Source organism: Labrus mixtus, chromosome 12 (genome assembly GCF_963584025.1).
Source record: "Labrus mixtus chromosome 12, fLabMix1.1, whole genome shotgun sequence".
In the NCBI taxonomy this organism is placed as follows: Eukaryota; Metazoa; Chordata; class Actinopteri; order Labriformes; family Labridae; genus Labrus; species Labrus mixtus.
Window position 1 is genome coordinate 17,845,276 of NC_083623.1, and position 13,944 is coordinate 17,859,219.

The following is a 13,944-nucleotide window of genomic DNA, read 5'->3' on the forward strand; positions in this document are numbered from 1 at the left end:
CCTGCAGGAGAGGGAGCTAATTTTAACTGCTTTGTGTACCTGTATATTAAGCCACACGACAGATATACTTGTATCAAATGTGATTCTTCTATGTTAACTTTAAATCCACAGAGTAGATAGTGACATAACCCGTTAAAGAAAATGTGTCATAAAGACATATAATGGAGTGAGCCTCACCCTCATTTTAAATATAAAAAAACATGTTGGAAATATCTAAGTAAGAAAGAATAAACATACACATTGTCTTCTTTGTTAATCATATACAGCAAATGTACTTAATTGTTTTCCATGAAAAAAACTGTTTTAGATGTTTTGTATTCATAGGCAGAAAATTCATGCCTGAAAAATTACAAACAATAGACGAGGATATTCTAGAAGGAAACTAAAAGCATCTCGCGTTTAAAAATATTCTTGTTAGCTCACAGAATGTTCCTGTTTTTCAAGCAGGTTTTGAATGTGTGAAAAAATGCTCGTCATGCATTACTGCTGTGAATGTTATGAATGCTTCCTTATAGTTAGAAGTCAAAACATGTTTGCCTGTGTAGTGGTCCCAAACTGATCATCATTTTCTCAGTTAATCAAGTTCCCTAGCAATTCAATTTCCAAAAACACTTGAAAAAAAACATTGTACACAATCATTGGTTTAAATGTAAAGATATTGAATTAACTTCTCTGTAGGAAAAAGAAAAGCAGCAAACACTCCTGTTAGTGGAGGTTGCTTGATCATCTCCTGATGGCTCAATTCATTGCTGTCGCTGTAAATACATCTGAATCTAAAAATAGAACAAACACTAGTCAATGACAATGGAACACTTTATAGAAACAGCATGTATATGTCATCAGGGTTAGAATGACCCATTTTATTGTGGGCTGTTGAGATACACGGGTGTAAATATGAACAAAGGAAGTTAATGTTGACGTCTGTACATTACATTCTAACAAAGAAAGTGATGGTCTCGCAGTCCACTCCATGTACGCTTCAGATACTTCAGCTGAGACGGCTCTGAGTACATTACTCATTCATCTGTGTAAAGTCAGTCCATAGAAAATATAAAGCAACTCATGACTAAAAGTTTAATTGGTTAACACTTTAAATCACACCTCTATCTATGTCTACGTAATTTCAATACAGCCATACAATACAAGTATACAAGGTTATTCTGTGGTTAGAGAAAAATACAACCAAAGGTATGGAAATGCAAACATACAGCTGTTTTTAAACTTTTGTATCATAGGTAGGATCTCATAATGCAGGAGGGGTCAAAATAATAACCACTTTTTACTTAACATAGCCTGAGACAAGTGTACAATATGCACACTCAAGGAAAATAAAAGCTATGTGAGAAAATAAAAATACTAATAGATTGCTGCTTCTCTGCTCGCTCTGGTAAAAATAAGTCTCTGATGTTTGTCTGTGAGTTCCATCTTCTGGAAGCTTAGTGCCACTGGAGAAAAAAGGGACTGTGTCGGTTGGGGCTTTGGGGAATAGTCACTGTGTTCCTCGTCTGATTTGACAGCAGAAGAAAGGGGACGCAGGAGAACGAGCGGAACTTCAGTGTTTTTAAAGTCTCTTAATCTGTCAGATTTTTTCATATAAATCAATAAGTCTTTTCTGTTTCCATCTCCGAAAAGAAGGTTCTGAAGCTCTTTTCTTCTCTGTGGTTTTGATGCTGGTGGATGGGTTCTCATTGGTTATTTTTGGCTTTGGCGTGTGTGAGGATGTGAGACTTGAGGTTGGTTGACTGCGCAAACTTCTTATTGCAGCCATCGAAGGGGCAGACGTAGGGTCGGTCTCCAGTGTGGATCCGCACGTGTGTGCGCAGGTTGAAGTCCAGAGAAAACCTTTTCCCGCATCCTTCGAAGGTACACTGAAAGGGAAGTGAGCAGCAGGGAGTTATTATTCACACTGATCATGACTGAATCAGACTTCTAATTGAATTTCTTCCTAAAATCTTGAACCCAAACAGAGATGATCTAATCTCAACGGAATTGAACATGGTCTCTACCTCCTCAAGCTTTAGCAAAATGTCAACTGATAAGACTAGAGTTTCTATCTTTAGTATTGGTTGAGCTTTAATTTCAAGGTAAATCTGTGAATGATAAACACACTGTTATGCATTAGTAAAGGACTATAGGTTAGGTTAGGGGTATTATTTTACAAACGGCCTAATTTATAACTAGCAGACCCACCGTGTAGTATTTAGCCACTTTGTGGAGGCTCTTTTGGATGCCTTACTAATCACCGGCCAAAGGTTCCCAAAATCTTATTAAATTTGTGTTCATGCTAAAACCTTTTTCATCTAAAGGTTAGTCAATCACTTTTTCAGAATATACACATTAAAACTGTGTGATGAAATATCTTTCCATCTCAAACTAGCGACTATATATAAGCTCTACACTGTGATAAATAAATCATTATTTTTCTGCCTGGGTAAGTAAGGGAGCTTACTTTTCGCCTGGGAGAGGCAGCCTTAGTCTCAGTCTTAATGAAAGGATTCGTGTATGCACATAGCATACCAAAATTCACGATACACCAGATTACAAAATTCTAGTTTAGAGTTCTGAGACAGCTGGAAACATTTAAATGTCAGCTGTGCGCTTTGTTTTCGGTGAGAGCAGAAAGCCTGACAAGTTTGGCAACAGTGTCTAACAGAGGAGAGTTTGGCAAACACTCCTAACACCTAAAAGCAGTTTTACACGTCAACATAAATTTCCAAAACATAACATTTTGTTTTAAATAAGTAAGACAGTAAAAACAGAGAGAGTCTTCAAATAATGACAGATTTTGTGACTGAAGTTGTTTGTGATGGGTGAAGAAGGGGACCTTTACTGTATCTAATGAAGACAACTTTACTGACTTGGGTAATTGGTGGGTGATAATTTGCATCCTGTGAGAGACCAGTTAATTATGATCCCATTCTCCTTGGTTTGAATTTGGCTTAAAATAGTCATGGGCTTCTGTGCTGAAGATGTATTAATAGTGTGAGAGAATCTATGCATGTGGGAGTGTGAAGTTCGTCCAGATGCCGACCTGGAAGGGTTTCTCTCCTGTGTGAACGAGTTGGTGACGTTTGAGTTTGGAGCTTTCGACAAAAGCCTTGCCGCACTCTGCGCAGACGTGCACGCGAGGTCCGTGTGTGTGGAGATGCTTCCTCATGGCTGAGTTATCCCTGAACATCTTTGTGCAGCCCTGGGGACCAGAGTTAAGTGCAGCACAATGTTGACAAACAGCAAATAATGGACAGTTCTTTGCAGCAGGCATGAAAACTGAAAAGTGGTGCACAGAAAAGGTTTTTGCTTTTCTTGTCACAAATATAAAAGTTATTAAAGTGTCCTCATCCTTTGGTAAGTTTTCCTTTAATGACGTTTGAACTTGGAAAAAAGTGGATCCGTCTCTCTTTTCCCTGAGGTGATAATGTACTTTTAACAGCTTCACACTCTAATGGCAGACGGCTAATAGAGTCAATGAAAGCATTTACAAAAGCTAAACATGCAAAGGTCAGATAAGGCTTGATCATTCTTGTAAGTACATGAAAATCAATACACTCAAGTGCTTTGACCACTTCTAAATAACCTTTACAGAAATGTTCAATTACGCCCACAGCCACAAAGCGGTAATGTAAGACAATTAAACCAATCAGAAACCAGGACCTCATATTTAAGCAAGGGGTGACCCGATGCCTTTGGGGAAAATCAATTTAAAACTCACTTTATGAGGGCAAGCTATCGTCCGGGGGGCATCGTCCTCCTTCACTTTCCTGGGCTTCATCCTGTAAGGGATAAAAAGATGGTTAGTTTCTTGGTGTTTTCTAAACAAATATAAAGAAGACCGTTGGCATAAAGCCATCCCTCTGACACAATCCACTGTGTCATTTAACAGTACAGATATATTGTTGATTTTTACAGTTAATCAATAACAAGTATCAGTACTGATAGAGGCTATTCGTCACAGCAGGCACATCCCACCTTAACATTTCGCGGAATTAGTGTGTTAGTGTTAGAATTAGTGTGCAGAACAGTGAAAGAGATTTTTATATTGTGCATAATGTATGAGAATTATGCACATAAAACTCCTGAATGTAATATTTATAAAGATAGAAGCAGCATATTAAATTAAAAATAAATACATACAATAATATTTACCAAAAACAGCACCTACTATTTAGAGTCAGAATATGTGGTGATTGGGTTGTGTGTCAGAGCATGCAGAATCGTTTACAGTTACCCACAGCTTGTGTTTTTCTCCGGAAACAGATGTGTTTACACATTCAGGAACAGGATGCAGAGCCCAAGGCAATACACTCACCTGGCAAACTCAGCCAGCTGTTTGGGGTCTGACAGGTCGATCCCCGGGATGCCACCAGGGGGCAGCTTCTTCCCTGTCATGTACTCGGAGTAATCTGGAGGGGAGTTCTCCCCGACGATCTGCTCCTCCACCACCGACTCATGGTCGATGTCTTTATTATTATCTAGGCACAAATTACAGAGACTGAACGGATAACAGATTGGTGTTTCCCTAGCAACAAGTGTCAGGGAGAGCAACAACATCTACAGCAGCACTGGTCTTCAGGTAATAACAGCAGTCTGCATAATCACCTTCAGAGGACTCCCCATTAGAGAAATGATCCGTTTTTCAGATATAATTCACTTTCTACTATAACTAATGTTGAACAAGTTTAACTTTATATCATGTATGATAACTAGGCTTTATTGCACAACGTATAGTACAGGTAAGTGTAGTGCAAATGAAATGCTGATGAAACTCAACTGAACATGAAAAAGATAGAGGCTTTTGGCATGTCGAGTGTAAAGGAAAAACTAGAAAACAAAAAGCCTGAAGCCAGAATTAAAAAATAACATTTAAAAATAACTCGGGAGAGCTACTGTGGCCATAAATACAATTAACAAACTAACATTAAATAATTATCTTTTTTTTATTATTATCTAGCTGTCAAATAAAAAAATAGGAAATTTAGATAGCCTACTAGGTTGACTTAGTTTTTCATAAATTATGTATAGCCTGATCGATATCAGACTGCACAGAAGCAGTGAGCTTGCCTGACGCATGCGCAGAGCTGTCCACCAGCAGCAACCACAGCTAAATGCTAAGTGACTAATTGCTGGCTAAATCGAACCAAACCCGACCACAAATTCAAACACACAAAATAGTAAAACGCTTTAAAGAACCACCTGGCGCTTCCCACGCTGCATTAAAGAGCCACTTTCAGCACATTAAAGCTCCCCGACTACCACCCTGACTCCGCTGTCTATCGCCCTCATGCACCGCCGCCATCTCTGCCTGGCCGCGACTATCGCCATTTTTTCGGGGCCGCCGCCATACTTACTAATCTCGGGGAATATGGCGGCGCCCAGCAACACCTAAAAGATGGCCTCCCTTCAAAACAAAAACAATTCGCCATCGTATAGAAGTGTTTCTGAACAATTTCTTGCATAACTTGTGTGTTTTCCCGACAGTACAGCTGGCCCCTCCAGGAACTAGTCTGGTGCAGCAGGACAACGCCCTGACAACGAGGCCTCATGCAGCGGCTAACAACACACACACGGCTGGGCTAATGTTACTTACCCGATGCCCACATTGTAACAGAGAACTCCCCCTCCAGAGTCTTTATTTGCACCTGCTTCTGTTCCCATTTTCTTCCGCCAGCTTCCGAACCGCTTAAATAGCTTTTTTTGCCCGCTTTCTTCCCACCGCTGCTGCCTCCCCGTTTCACCCGACCCAAAGAGCTTTTCCCGGCCACAGTCACTAGAGTCTGTTCGATGTACTCGTCCTCCACCCCGGGAGCCGGTACCGGGATGAGGATCTGGTCCTCGAACCCGCTGCCCCCATCTGTGTGCATGTCGGAATCATCTCCTCCGACCACCTCCTCCCGGGTCTGGACCAGGATCACCTCCTGATGGTGGTGGTGGTGGTGCATCGAGTTCGGGTCGTCTGTAACCAGCGGCTGTAGCGCGATCATGGGCTGCCCGTCGTCGTCGTCGTCGTCGTCGTCGTCATCCCCTCCGACAACCGTGGTCTCGATAGTCTCCACCGGTATCGTCTCCACCTCTATCTCGTGGAGCTCCACGATCTCGGCCGGCATCTCCGAGCCGTCTGTCTCGATGTACAGCGTATCTCCGGATGCCATGTTGAATTCCGCCAGCTTGCCTCTCTCATTCACGCCGTGTTGTGCTCCTTTTTTTGAACCTCACAAAACACACACGCAGCACACACACCCCCCTTGCTCTGCTCCTGCCTCTGTCTGCGCTCCCTCTTCTTCGATAACAACTCTCTCCACTCCGTCCCACGCCACTTCTCGTTGCCACTATACTCTCCACTACCCAGCATCGCGAGACTTCGGTGAATCTAGCGATACCAGTGTTGCTGGCTACTGGTGTGGTACTGGTTGTACCAGGGGGTTCCCCAACTTCAGTGACACGGGCTTTAGCCAAATACTCAGAAACTGTACATTTAGGATAGGTAGCTTTTCAAAAAATAAATTTACATAACTATGATCAATGTAGTCAACATTTGAACCCAGTCATAATGAAATGTTAGGAATTAGAGCTGCAGCTTTTTCAATCTTAACGTGTTTACATGACTTGACTTAATTTGACTTAATCCAAAAATATGTTATACGAGTTGCGTATCCTGACCAGCAACCAGCATTAACATGATTTGGATGAAATAAGAATGTATCTCTAACTATAGCATCTTTTTCATTTGCCTTAATTGACTAATCTCAGACTTACTGGTTATAAATAGTACAGCACAAGTGAAGACCTAGTCACGCCCCGAAGGAGACCCTGCATGGTCAAAACTGCCTAATTTAGTTCATCTTTTTTTTTTTTTTTTTTTAAGAGATATGCCCTGATTGATTAAATAAATACATTTTCACTTAATCCTTGTCTCCAAGTTAGTGTGCCTGAAGACAACCTAGTGGCCTCCCCCACTTAAAAGTATATATTCTTTAGTCTGCAAGAGCACCTGGTTTTTACCTGGAGCACAACCAAGCCACCATGAGCACCTGTTTTGTTTTTTTTTCTTAGTTTTGCACAAGTGGTACTGTGGATTTCCTAAGCAAGGAAAATAGTTCATTATCCTTTCAGCTTAAAGTATCACCTTTGTGACATTTAAACTCAAAACAACAATGATGAGATTAATGATTTCTTCCCTCACGCATTAGTTTCAAATGGAGAAAGGCTATTTTGAACAAACCTGCAAGATTACATTAGCAAAGACCTTTTGAAATACATTGCCTAATCTAGCTTTATGTTTATGATTAGAATATCATTCTGAGGACTCAAAATATTGCCTGCTGTAGACATGGGGGACAATGGGAGGACAATTAAAGTTAAGTACTGCTCTCTATGTGCTCAAGCTTTCCAGGTTACAGCACCTGTAACTGCAACATCACAGCAGGTGATTTGCCACAGACAGCTTTCTGCAAACACTTGCTGTGTCATAACTAACTGCAAATCACTTTATCTTTAATTTTCACTCAATTTAAAATTAATTTCTTGTGATATTTGTGGATTACTGCAAAGTAGCAAGTAGTGTTTTTACTAAATTTTACAAAAAAAATGTGAACAGAGACATCAGTGGACCTTATATAAGAGCTATATAAGAGCTATATAACAGCATGTTTTCATTAACATAAATGAAACGTTACTATTCACTTTATGTCCTTGCCTACTTAATAAAGTGTTTGGTAGCAAGAGAGTTTTTGTGCCACCAATAAAGAGGCTGCAGCAACTAAACACACACCACGTCTGATTGCATGGAGTTATATAATAATTGTAATTGAGTTCCTTCAATCAGTAAGAAGAATCATGAAATTCTACCACACAAATAAACTAATAAATATATAAATGTCACTACATAACTTGGTTTTTATCTTTGAAATCATCCAACATTTTTTGTCAGACACTGACAGCATCCTGCATTGTGTGAATAACACAAAAAGGTTGCACAGAAGCAATTCAGATGTTTCACACTTCTCTATGCTGCACCAGCTGTGAGCTATGGCACCTATTCAATGAGCATAGGTTTTTATGTTTTAAAAAAGTAACGTAGAGAAAAAATAGCTAGAAAAAAAGCACAAATCTAACAAGCAAGCACAAAGGGAAAGAGACAGCCTCATTTATCCAAGACATTGTTCACAGTTTTTATTTGAATTCTTGTTAAACTTGTGTGTTTCTTTTTTTTTCCGTTGTCAAACCAGGAAGCACTTAGTCATAAAAGGAGAGAATAAAATGAACAATACTTCTCCATATCCTTGCAGCCAATAAACATTTTATTAACAACATGATCACAAATACTCTGGTGTATTATTATTATTTTTTTGTTCATAAGGTTGCAATATCCAAAGAGCCCCGCCTCGGTTTCAGGTCAGGACCTGTTTTTTTTTCCTGCCACATAGCTGTGTTGGCCAAAAGAATAAAAAACCTCTAAAAATCCAGGTGAGATGATGAGAAAACACTTTTTTAAATGTACTTGTGGATTCATCTCAAACAAAAACAAATGAAAACAACCATTATAAAATACAAAAGACTGACATTAAATGATGTGCAATAATGATCAACATTACCATTACTATCATATTCCCATTATCATTTCCTCATTATTACCATTGTATTCACTACGCTACTACTACTCATATTAACAATACATTGACAATCATAAAAATGATAGCAATAATAATGAAAATGATAGTAACAATAAAAATGTTCAAATAAACTGTGAAAAAAGAAAAACAAATAAAAATAATTTGAATTCTATCCATTTTCCTTCAGGCCAAAGACAGGCGGGCAAAGTGGGCGAACAAACAGACATAAAATGTTTAGAAATCAGAGGAATCAGTGCGAGAGTGAGCCCTATTCACGTCCTTCTCTCCAAACAGACAAACCAAACTTTACAAAGACACGTCTGAGGTGTTATAGCAATGTAGCCGCGTCGCTTCAACACCGCAGCTGAACTGGATGAATGGATGTCACAGTTTTGGCCTCTGTTACGGATTCTCCTCTTCTTCCTAATCCTCCTCCTCTTCATCAGGACCACAGGAGCTGCTGCAGGGGCAATGGTTTTTTCCAAAAGGTGGTTCATGTCAGGGAGTGGCTCTGAAAGATTATGTCGTGCTAACTCGACTGAGTTCATGTCTAATGGCTGCAGACAAAGAAGAGAAAACACAGGAACAAAGTCAGGTTTATCGTACAGGTAAGACTGGAAAAATATCCCCATAACAAAGTCATATTCATTTGTGCTTAGTGGTAACCTGAAATGACAAACTTAAGGGGGAGATCACTGGTTTTATCACAACACATAGACTGTGAATAACAGTGGATGCAGAAGCTCTACAGGGGAGTGAAGCCAGAATATTTAGAGCTCCCCCTGCTGACTGGCTGCAGTATAGGTCATAAACCCCGCCTCCTTCATGTTTACAGATGGCATGTGGGTCAAACTGAAATTTAAACTACACGTCACATAACTTTCTCCCAAACGTGAACTCTGTCATGATCTTTCGTTATTATCACACTGGTTTGTGTTGACGTTCGGTGAAGTTTCTTTTAAATGAGTTACTAGAGGTTCAAATCATCATCATACGCCATACTATATAACTAGATGATATTTAACAATGTAATACACAGTCTATGGTTCAACTCGTCATGTGAAACCAGTTGAACAATCTGCTCTCTAATTGTATCAGGAAATAAGGAAATGAACCCTGATATCGTAATCAGTATTGTTATCAGTGTTACCTTGGTTAAGATTAAGACATGAAAAATGTAACACAAAGCCTGTGTCACAAGCTTGAGGTCTGAAGGGCAGGGTGCATCTGACAAAAAGAAAGCTGTACTATTGCATTACGGACAATGTAGGATCCATTGTATTGAGTAATATGTGTCTAAATGTTTTGCTGTAACAAAGTATTTACTCAAACATCAGAATCACTTTGTCATATATTATCATTCTGAAAAAAGTGATCAATAATTGTGCTACTGTCCCTTTTTTCTTCAATTTGATATTATTTGTAATAGACTATGACTGTGAAACCTTTTTTTTTAATTATATAAGCTTATAATTTGTGATAATATTGTGCAAGTATACTGTATGTCCAATACATGTGTTAGTACAGTTTCTATGATATAAAGATATTTCATGTATTACCTTTATTACTTCTTAATGTATAGTATGATATTGTAATCTATGACTTTTGTGTGTAAATAAAAATGTCCAATAAATGTTTTCTGAATGACTTTCATGTAATATTTGAGTATCAGTTTGGCTTCATTCTTCAGTCCTGTGGTACAATGACTATCAAGGTTGTTAGGCACATTTCTATAATATGATTTACTACATTGTTAACAAATCAGGAATTGTATTAACTAAAAATTCAATAACTTTAAGTAATCATATTGTTTTTATCCATGTAATTAAAAACAATATTGATGAATCCATGTTTTAAAATGTGGTCTTTTATGTGTGTGTAATGCAGCCTTGGATGCATGAATTTATTATGATGATGTTTCTGAGACTCTACTGCCACCTACTGGACCCTTCTCTACATAACAGCCCATTTCCCATCACTCCACTAGTTAGATTTCCAATTATATATTCATTATCGTAAATTAGCCTGTGGTCCTAAATGTCCATATACCGTTACTGAGTGTGAGCGAATGGAAGTAAACATACCATCAATGATTTCATCCTTCACTTTGTGCAATTCACGAAAAACCTCTTCCAAGATTTCCTAATGACGCACAAAGAAACAAATCACATTATAATTCATAATGAAGCAAACATTGCTTTATTTATTTAAATCCTTGTACACATGAATCACACGTTTGGAGCACATGTTGTCTGGTGGTTAAAGTGTTTATTTTAGGTGTGTTTCTTTACCTGCTTCATCCTATCGAGGTCTATCGAGTCTGTGTCACTTCCACCGCCCGCAGACCGTACCCTGAACATAAAAACAATCATTCTCTGTTAGAGCCACTGTTGTTTATTGCTTCACTGTTCTATCAGAGAAGCTGTCCTTTCTAGCTCTCACCTTGAAGCCATTGCTCTGTCTGCAGAGTTAGCTCGGTCCCACGGCTTCTTTGCACCATCTAGAAAACAGAAGAGGAGGTTTCACTGAAAAACCAGCAGGGATTTATTGATAACTTACACAGAGCAGATTTGAGCTAGATCAACAGTCAGACTGAGAGACTGATGAAGAGATACATTTTGTTAAGTAATCAAGATCACAATAATCATTGTGATCAGTTTTCTTTTAGAGAGTCACTTTACATTTTTCTTTCCTTTCCTTTTTTTGTATAATTTTCCTGCATTTCCTAGAGTCCCCTAAAACATTTACATAAGTAAAGTTTACAGAAGTACGGAAGGCCTATAGGCCTACTGTACTAAAGGAAAAGAAAAAAAATCACAGTGTTTACATGAAAAAGTACAAAATTGTATTCAATTGTGGTAGAGATGTAAATTATTCCGAGAAAAATGACAGTGAAAGAACTCAGTGAAGGAAAAAGTCCTCAGTTAGAGATACTTTATTATGTATAATACCTTTAGTTAGATCATCTAGATGCATGCATAAATAGCATTATTGCTTGAAAGTGTTACTAATTTTATTAACTTTATATGACTTTGGAAAGTTTGTTCTGTAAAAACATTGGATTTTGTTAGATTATTTAATATGTAAAATGGAATTTTTAAAAAAAAGTTTAACATTTCCACCTCAAATGTAGAGTAAGAGTTTTGAGAATCGTAAAATAGAAACTTAAGCGGACATACATCCATATATTTTATTCACCCAATGTGAAAACATGTTATTTTTGTTTTTCCTCTCGAGATCTTAACTTATATTTCTCAGGATAAAAAAGCAGATTTTCCTATTATAACGGATTATTTAACTCATCATCCTGAGACAACACCGCATGTTTTGTCGTGATGACAGGACCGTTTTCTGGTGATCCAGGAAACAAAACAATAGACAGGTCACCGTGATAGGCCAGAGCCAACATGCAATGCTGCCATTGCCCACATTAATGAGGTAAGCTGAGACTATTTCTGTGATGTTGTTTTTTTTGTACTTTTGCTACACAGGGTATTAGATGAAAAACTGAAATGACACATTATCACAGGAACATGCAGTAAACTTAATGTACAGATGCATGTCTGCTCAAGGCTTCAGTATCAACGTGTGTGTCGTCTATTATAGTCACTGACTCCATGCTGATGCCAAATCCATAAAAAGTACATTGTGTTATGTTGTCACATAGTTTACTGTGCTTTCCCCACCTGTGGCATTCTGTCCACTGCGAGTGCTGGGTGACGAAGAATTTGGGTCATCCTTAAAAAAGAAAATAGTGGATAAACATCATTTCATCCAGCATGATCAAAATGCTGCTATTTGATGTTAAAACATTTTGCACTGGTTTATCCCATTCACACAAAACATTACAGGTTCCTTTTAATATCTTTAGTTTGTGTGTAATGTTTCTCATCATCATAAATATGACTATGACATCATGACTATGATTTTCTGAATGCTTCTGTTTTTTATCACTTTGTGAAAAATTACACAATTGGAACTACAATAAAGATCATTATTATGTTAATTTAATCACCACCCAGATAATGCAATCCTTTAATCATCATCTCCATTACTGTAAATGACTTTCACTCACATTTTGGCTGTCGTCAGGCTTCTCTGAAGCTGCTTTCCTTCTGGGGGAAAGAAGATGCCTCGAGTAAGAAAAATAACTGCCAATATTTTCATTTAGTGTAGTTATAAACAATCTTACATTGATTAAAGGCAATTGTGACTATTAATGTCCGGTGTGGCTGCAGAATATCGATGCAAAAACAATTCAGTGGTTTTCTGTTCTCATCACTCTGACCTTCGTGCCAGCAGAGCGTTCATCTCCTCCATCAGTCCTCCGCTTCCTCCACTTGTCCTGTTGGCATCGTTTTTGGCGCTTGAAGAGTTGTCATCAGCCTGAGGAGAGGAAAAGAATAACACCCCCACAGTTACTTTTTACTCTCAGATTATGTACAAACAGTGAATTTATCAAGAATGTCAGTCACGTCAGGTAGAGATAATCCAGTTATTTTCTGTCTGACTGGAGGAAAATTAATCAAAACATCAAAGCCACAAAGATAAACTGCTTCTCACTCTTTGAACGCGTCGCAGTTTGGCTCCTGCGATCATAGCGGCGAGGCCTGTCGCTGCCTGGGGCTCTTCCCCAAGACATCCACCTCCAAGGGGGAGAGGGGGCGGGAGAGGAGGTTGGGGTGCCATTGCTGAAGGTGGTGGAGGTCCAGGTGGGGGTGGAGGCGGAGGAGGACCACCCATGTTCATAGGGGGAGGAATTACAGGGGGGGCCACAGAGAGTACAGCAGGGTGGCCTTGGAAAGGAGAACCTGGGGGAGAATTGTGACATAATCTGTCATTTAAAGATGTTTATTTGGGTTCAGATGCAGTTCATTAAATAAAAAGGTTATTGTAAGAGAAACTGGGCTTTTTAAAAAACCATAACCATACAAAAAAAGGGCTCTATGATTTGAGTACCTGAGTTGGACGTCCGTCGCTCCCGCTCCATGTGTGCCTGCATCTGCTGCTGCTGCTCCATCATCTGCCTAGAGGGACAGAGAGGAAACACAGCTAGCCACATGATATCACAAATGTCACATCGAATCTACGATTCTGTCACTTTGCAGTCCCACAGGAGCAGTACGGCCAAACACCTCAAAGCAGCAGCCGGAGAAAAGTCCTCCTGCCTGAAACTTCAAACATCAGCAGGTCTGAGGAAAAGTGACAAGAAAACCCAAAGAGGCCTCAAACGCAGCAAACACTGCAGGAGGCACTACAAGCTGTGAGCAAACACAACTAAAAATAGTCAGAATTAAGCTTTGATGATAAATATATTCGTCCTTTTCTCGTCAGAATT

General features: G+C 39.0%; 2 protein-coding genes across 6 annotated transcripts in view; both read right to left on the reverse strand.

The window, feature by feature from the left end:
- Positions 1–830: 830 nt before the first annotated feature.
- On the reverse strand, positions 831–6,221 carry yy1b (YY1 transcription factor b). Of its 2 annotated transcripts, none has more exons than XM_061052414.1 (5): positions 5,585–6,221; positions 4,307–4,469; positions 3,710–3,770; positions 3,032–3,190; positions 831–1,868 (listed from the first exon to the last, which is right to left on the reverse strand). In XM_061052414.1, the coding sequence occupies exons 1-5, from the start codon at positions 6,144–6,146 to the stop codon at positions 1,686–1,688; spliced, it is 1,128 nt and encodes a 375-aa protein (XP_060908397.1). In that variant the 5' UTR covers positions 6,147–6,221; the 3' UTR covers positions 831–1,685. The 2 variants fall into 2 exon arrangements, with proteins under 2 accessions (XP_060908397.1, XP_060908398.1); XM_061052415.1 differs by having other exon boundaries at positions 4,307–4,457; positions 5,585–6,220.
- Positions 6,222–8,151: 1,930 nt separating this feature from the next.
- Positions 8,152–13,944, reverse strand: part of evlb (Enah/Vasp-like b) — a 49,590-nt gene continuing 43,797 nt past the window's right edge. For 3 of the 4 annotated variants that reach the window (XM_061052431.1, XM_061052432.1, XM_061052429.1), the window contains exons 5-13: positions 13,566–13,633; positions 13,170–13,417; positions 12,895–12,992; positions 12,682–12,721; positions 12,293–12,344; positions 11,049–11,106; positions 10,898–10,958; positions 10,691–10,748; positions 8,152–9,163 (exon numbers count right to left, since the gene is read on the reverse strand). In XM_061052431.1, the coding sequence (XP_060908414.1) occupies positions 9,126–9,163; positions 10,691–10,748; positions 10,898–10,958; positions 11,049–11,106; positions 12,293–12,344; positions 12,682–12,721; positions 12,895–12,992; positions 13,170–13,417; positions 13,566–13,633 (721 nt within the window). In that variant the 3' untranslated portion in view covers positions 8,152–9,125. The remainder of the gene's footprint in view (positions 9,164–10,690; positions 10,749–10,897; positions 10,959–11,048; positions 11,107–12,292; positions 12,345–12,681; positions 12,722–12,894; positions 12,993–13,169; positions 13,418–13,565; positions 13,634–13,944) is intronic. The other variant, XM_061052430.1, reaches the window with a different exon arrangement.

Bases quoted from the DNA above. Each gene is read 5' to 3' on its own strand.
- yy1b (XM_061052414.1), bottom strand. From the start codon at position 6,146: ATGGCATCCGGAGATACGCTGTACATCGAGACAGACGGCTCGGAGATG. The intron at 3,771-4,306 runs GTGAGTGTATTG...TATCCCTTACAG, and splicing joins CAGCTGGCTGAGTTTGCCAG to GATGAAGCCCAGGAAAGTGA. The intron at 1,869-3,031 runs GTCGGCATCTGG...CTTCCCTTTCAG, and splicing joins CAGGAGAGAAACCCTTCCAG to TGTACCTTCGAAGGATGCGG.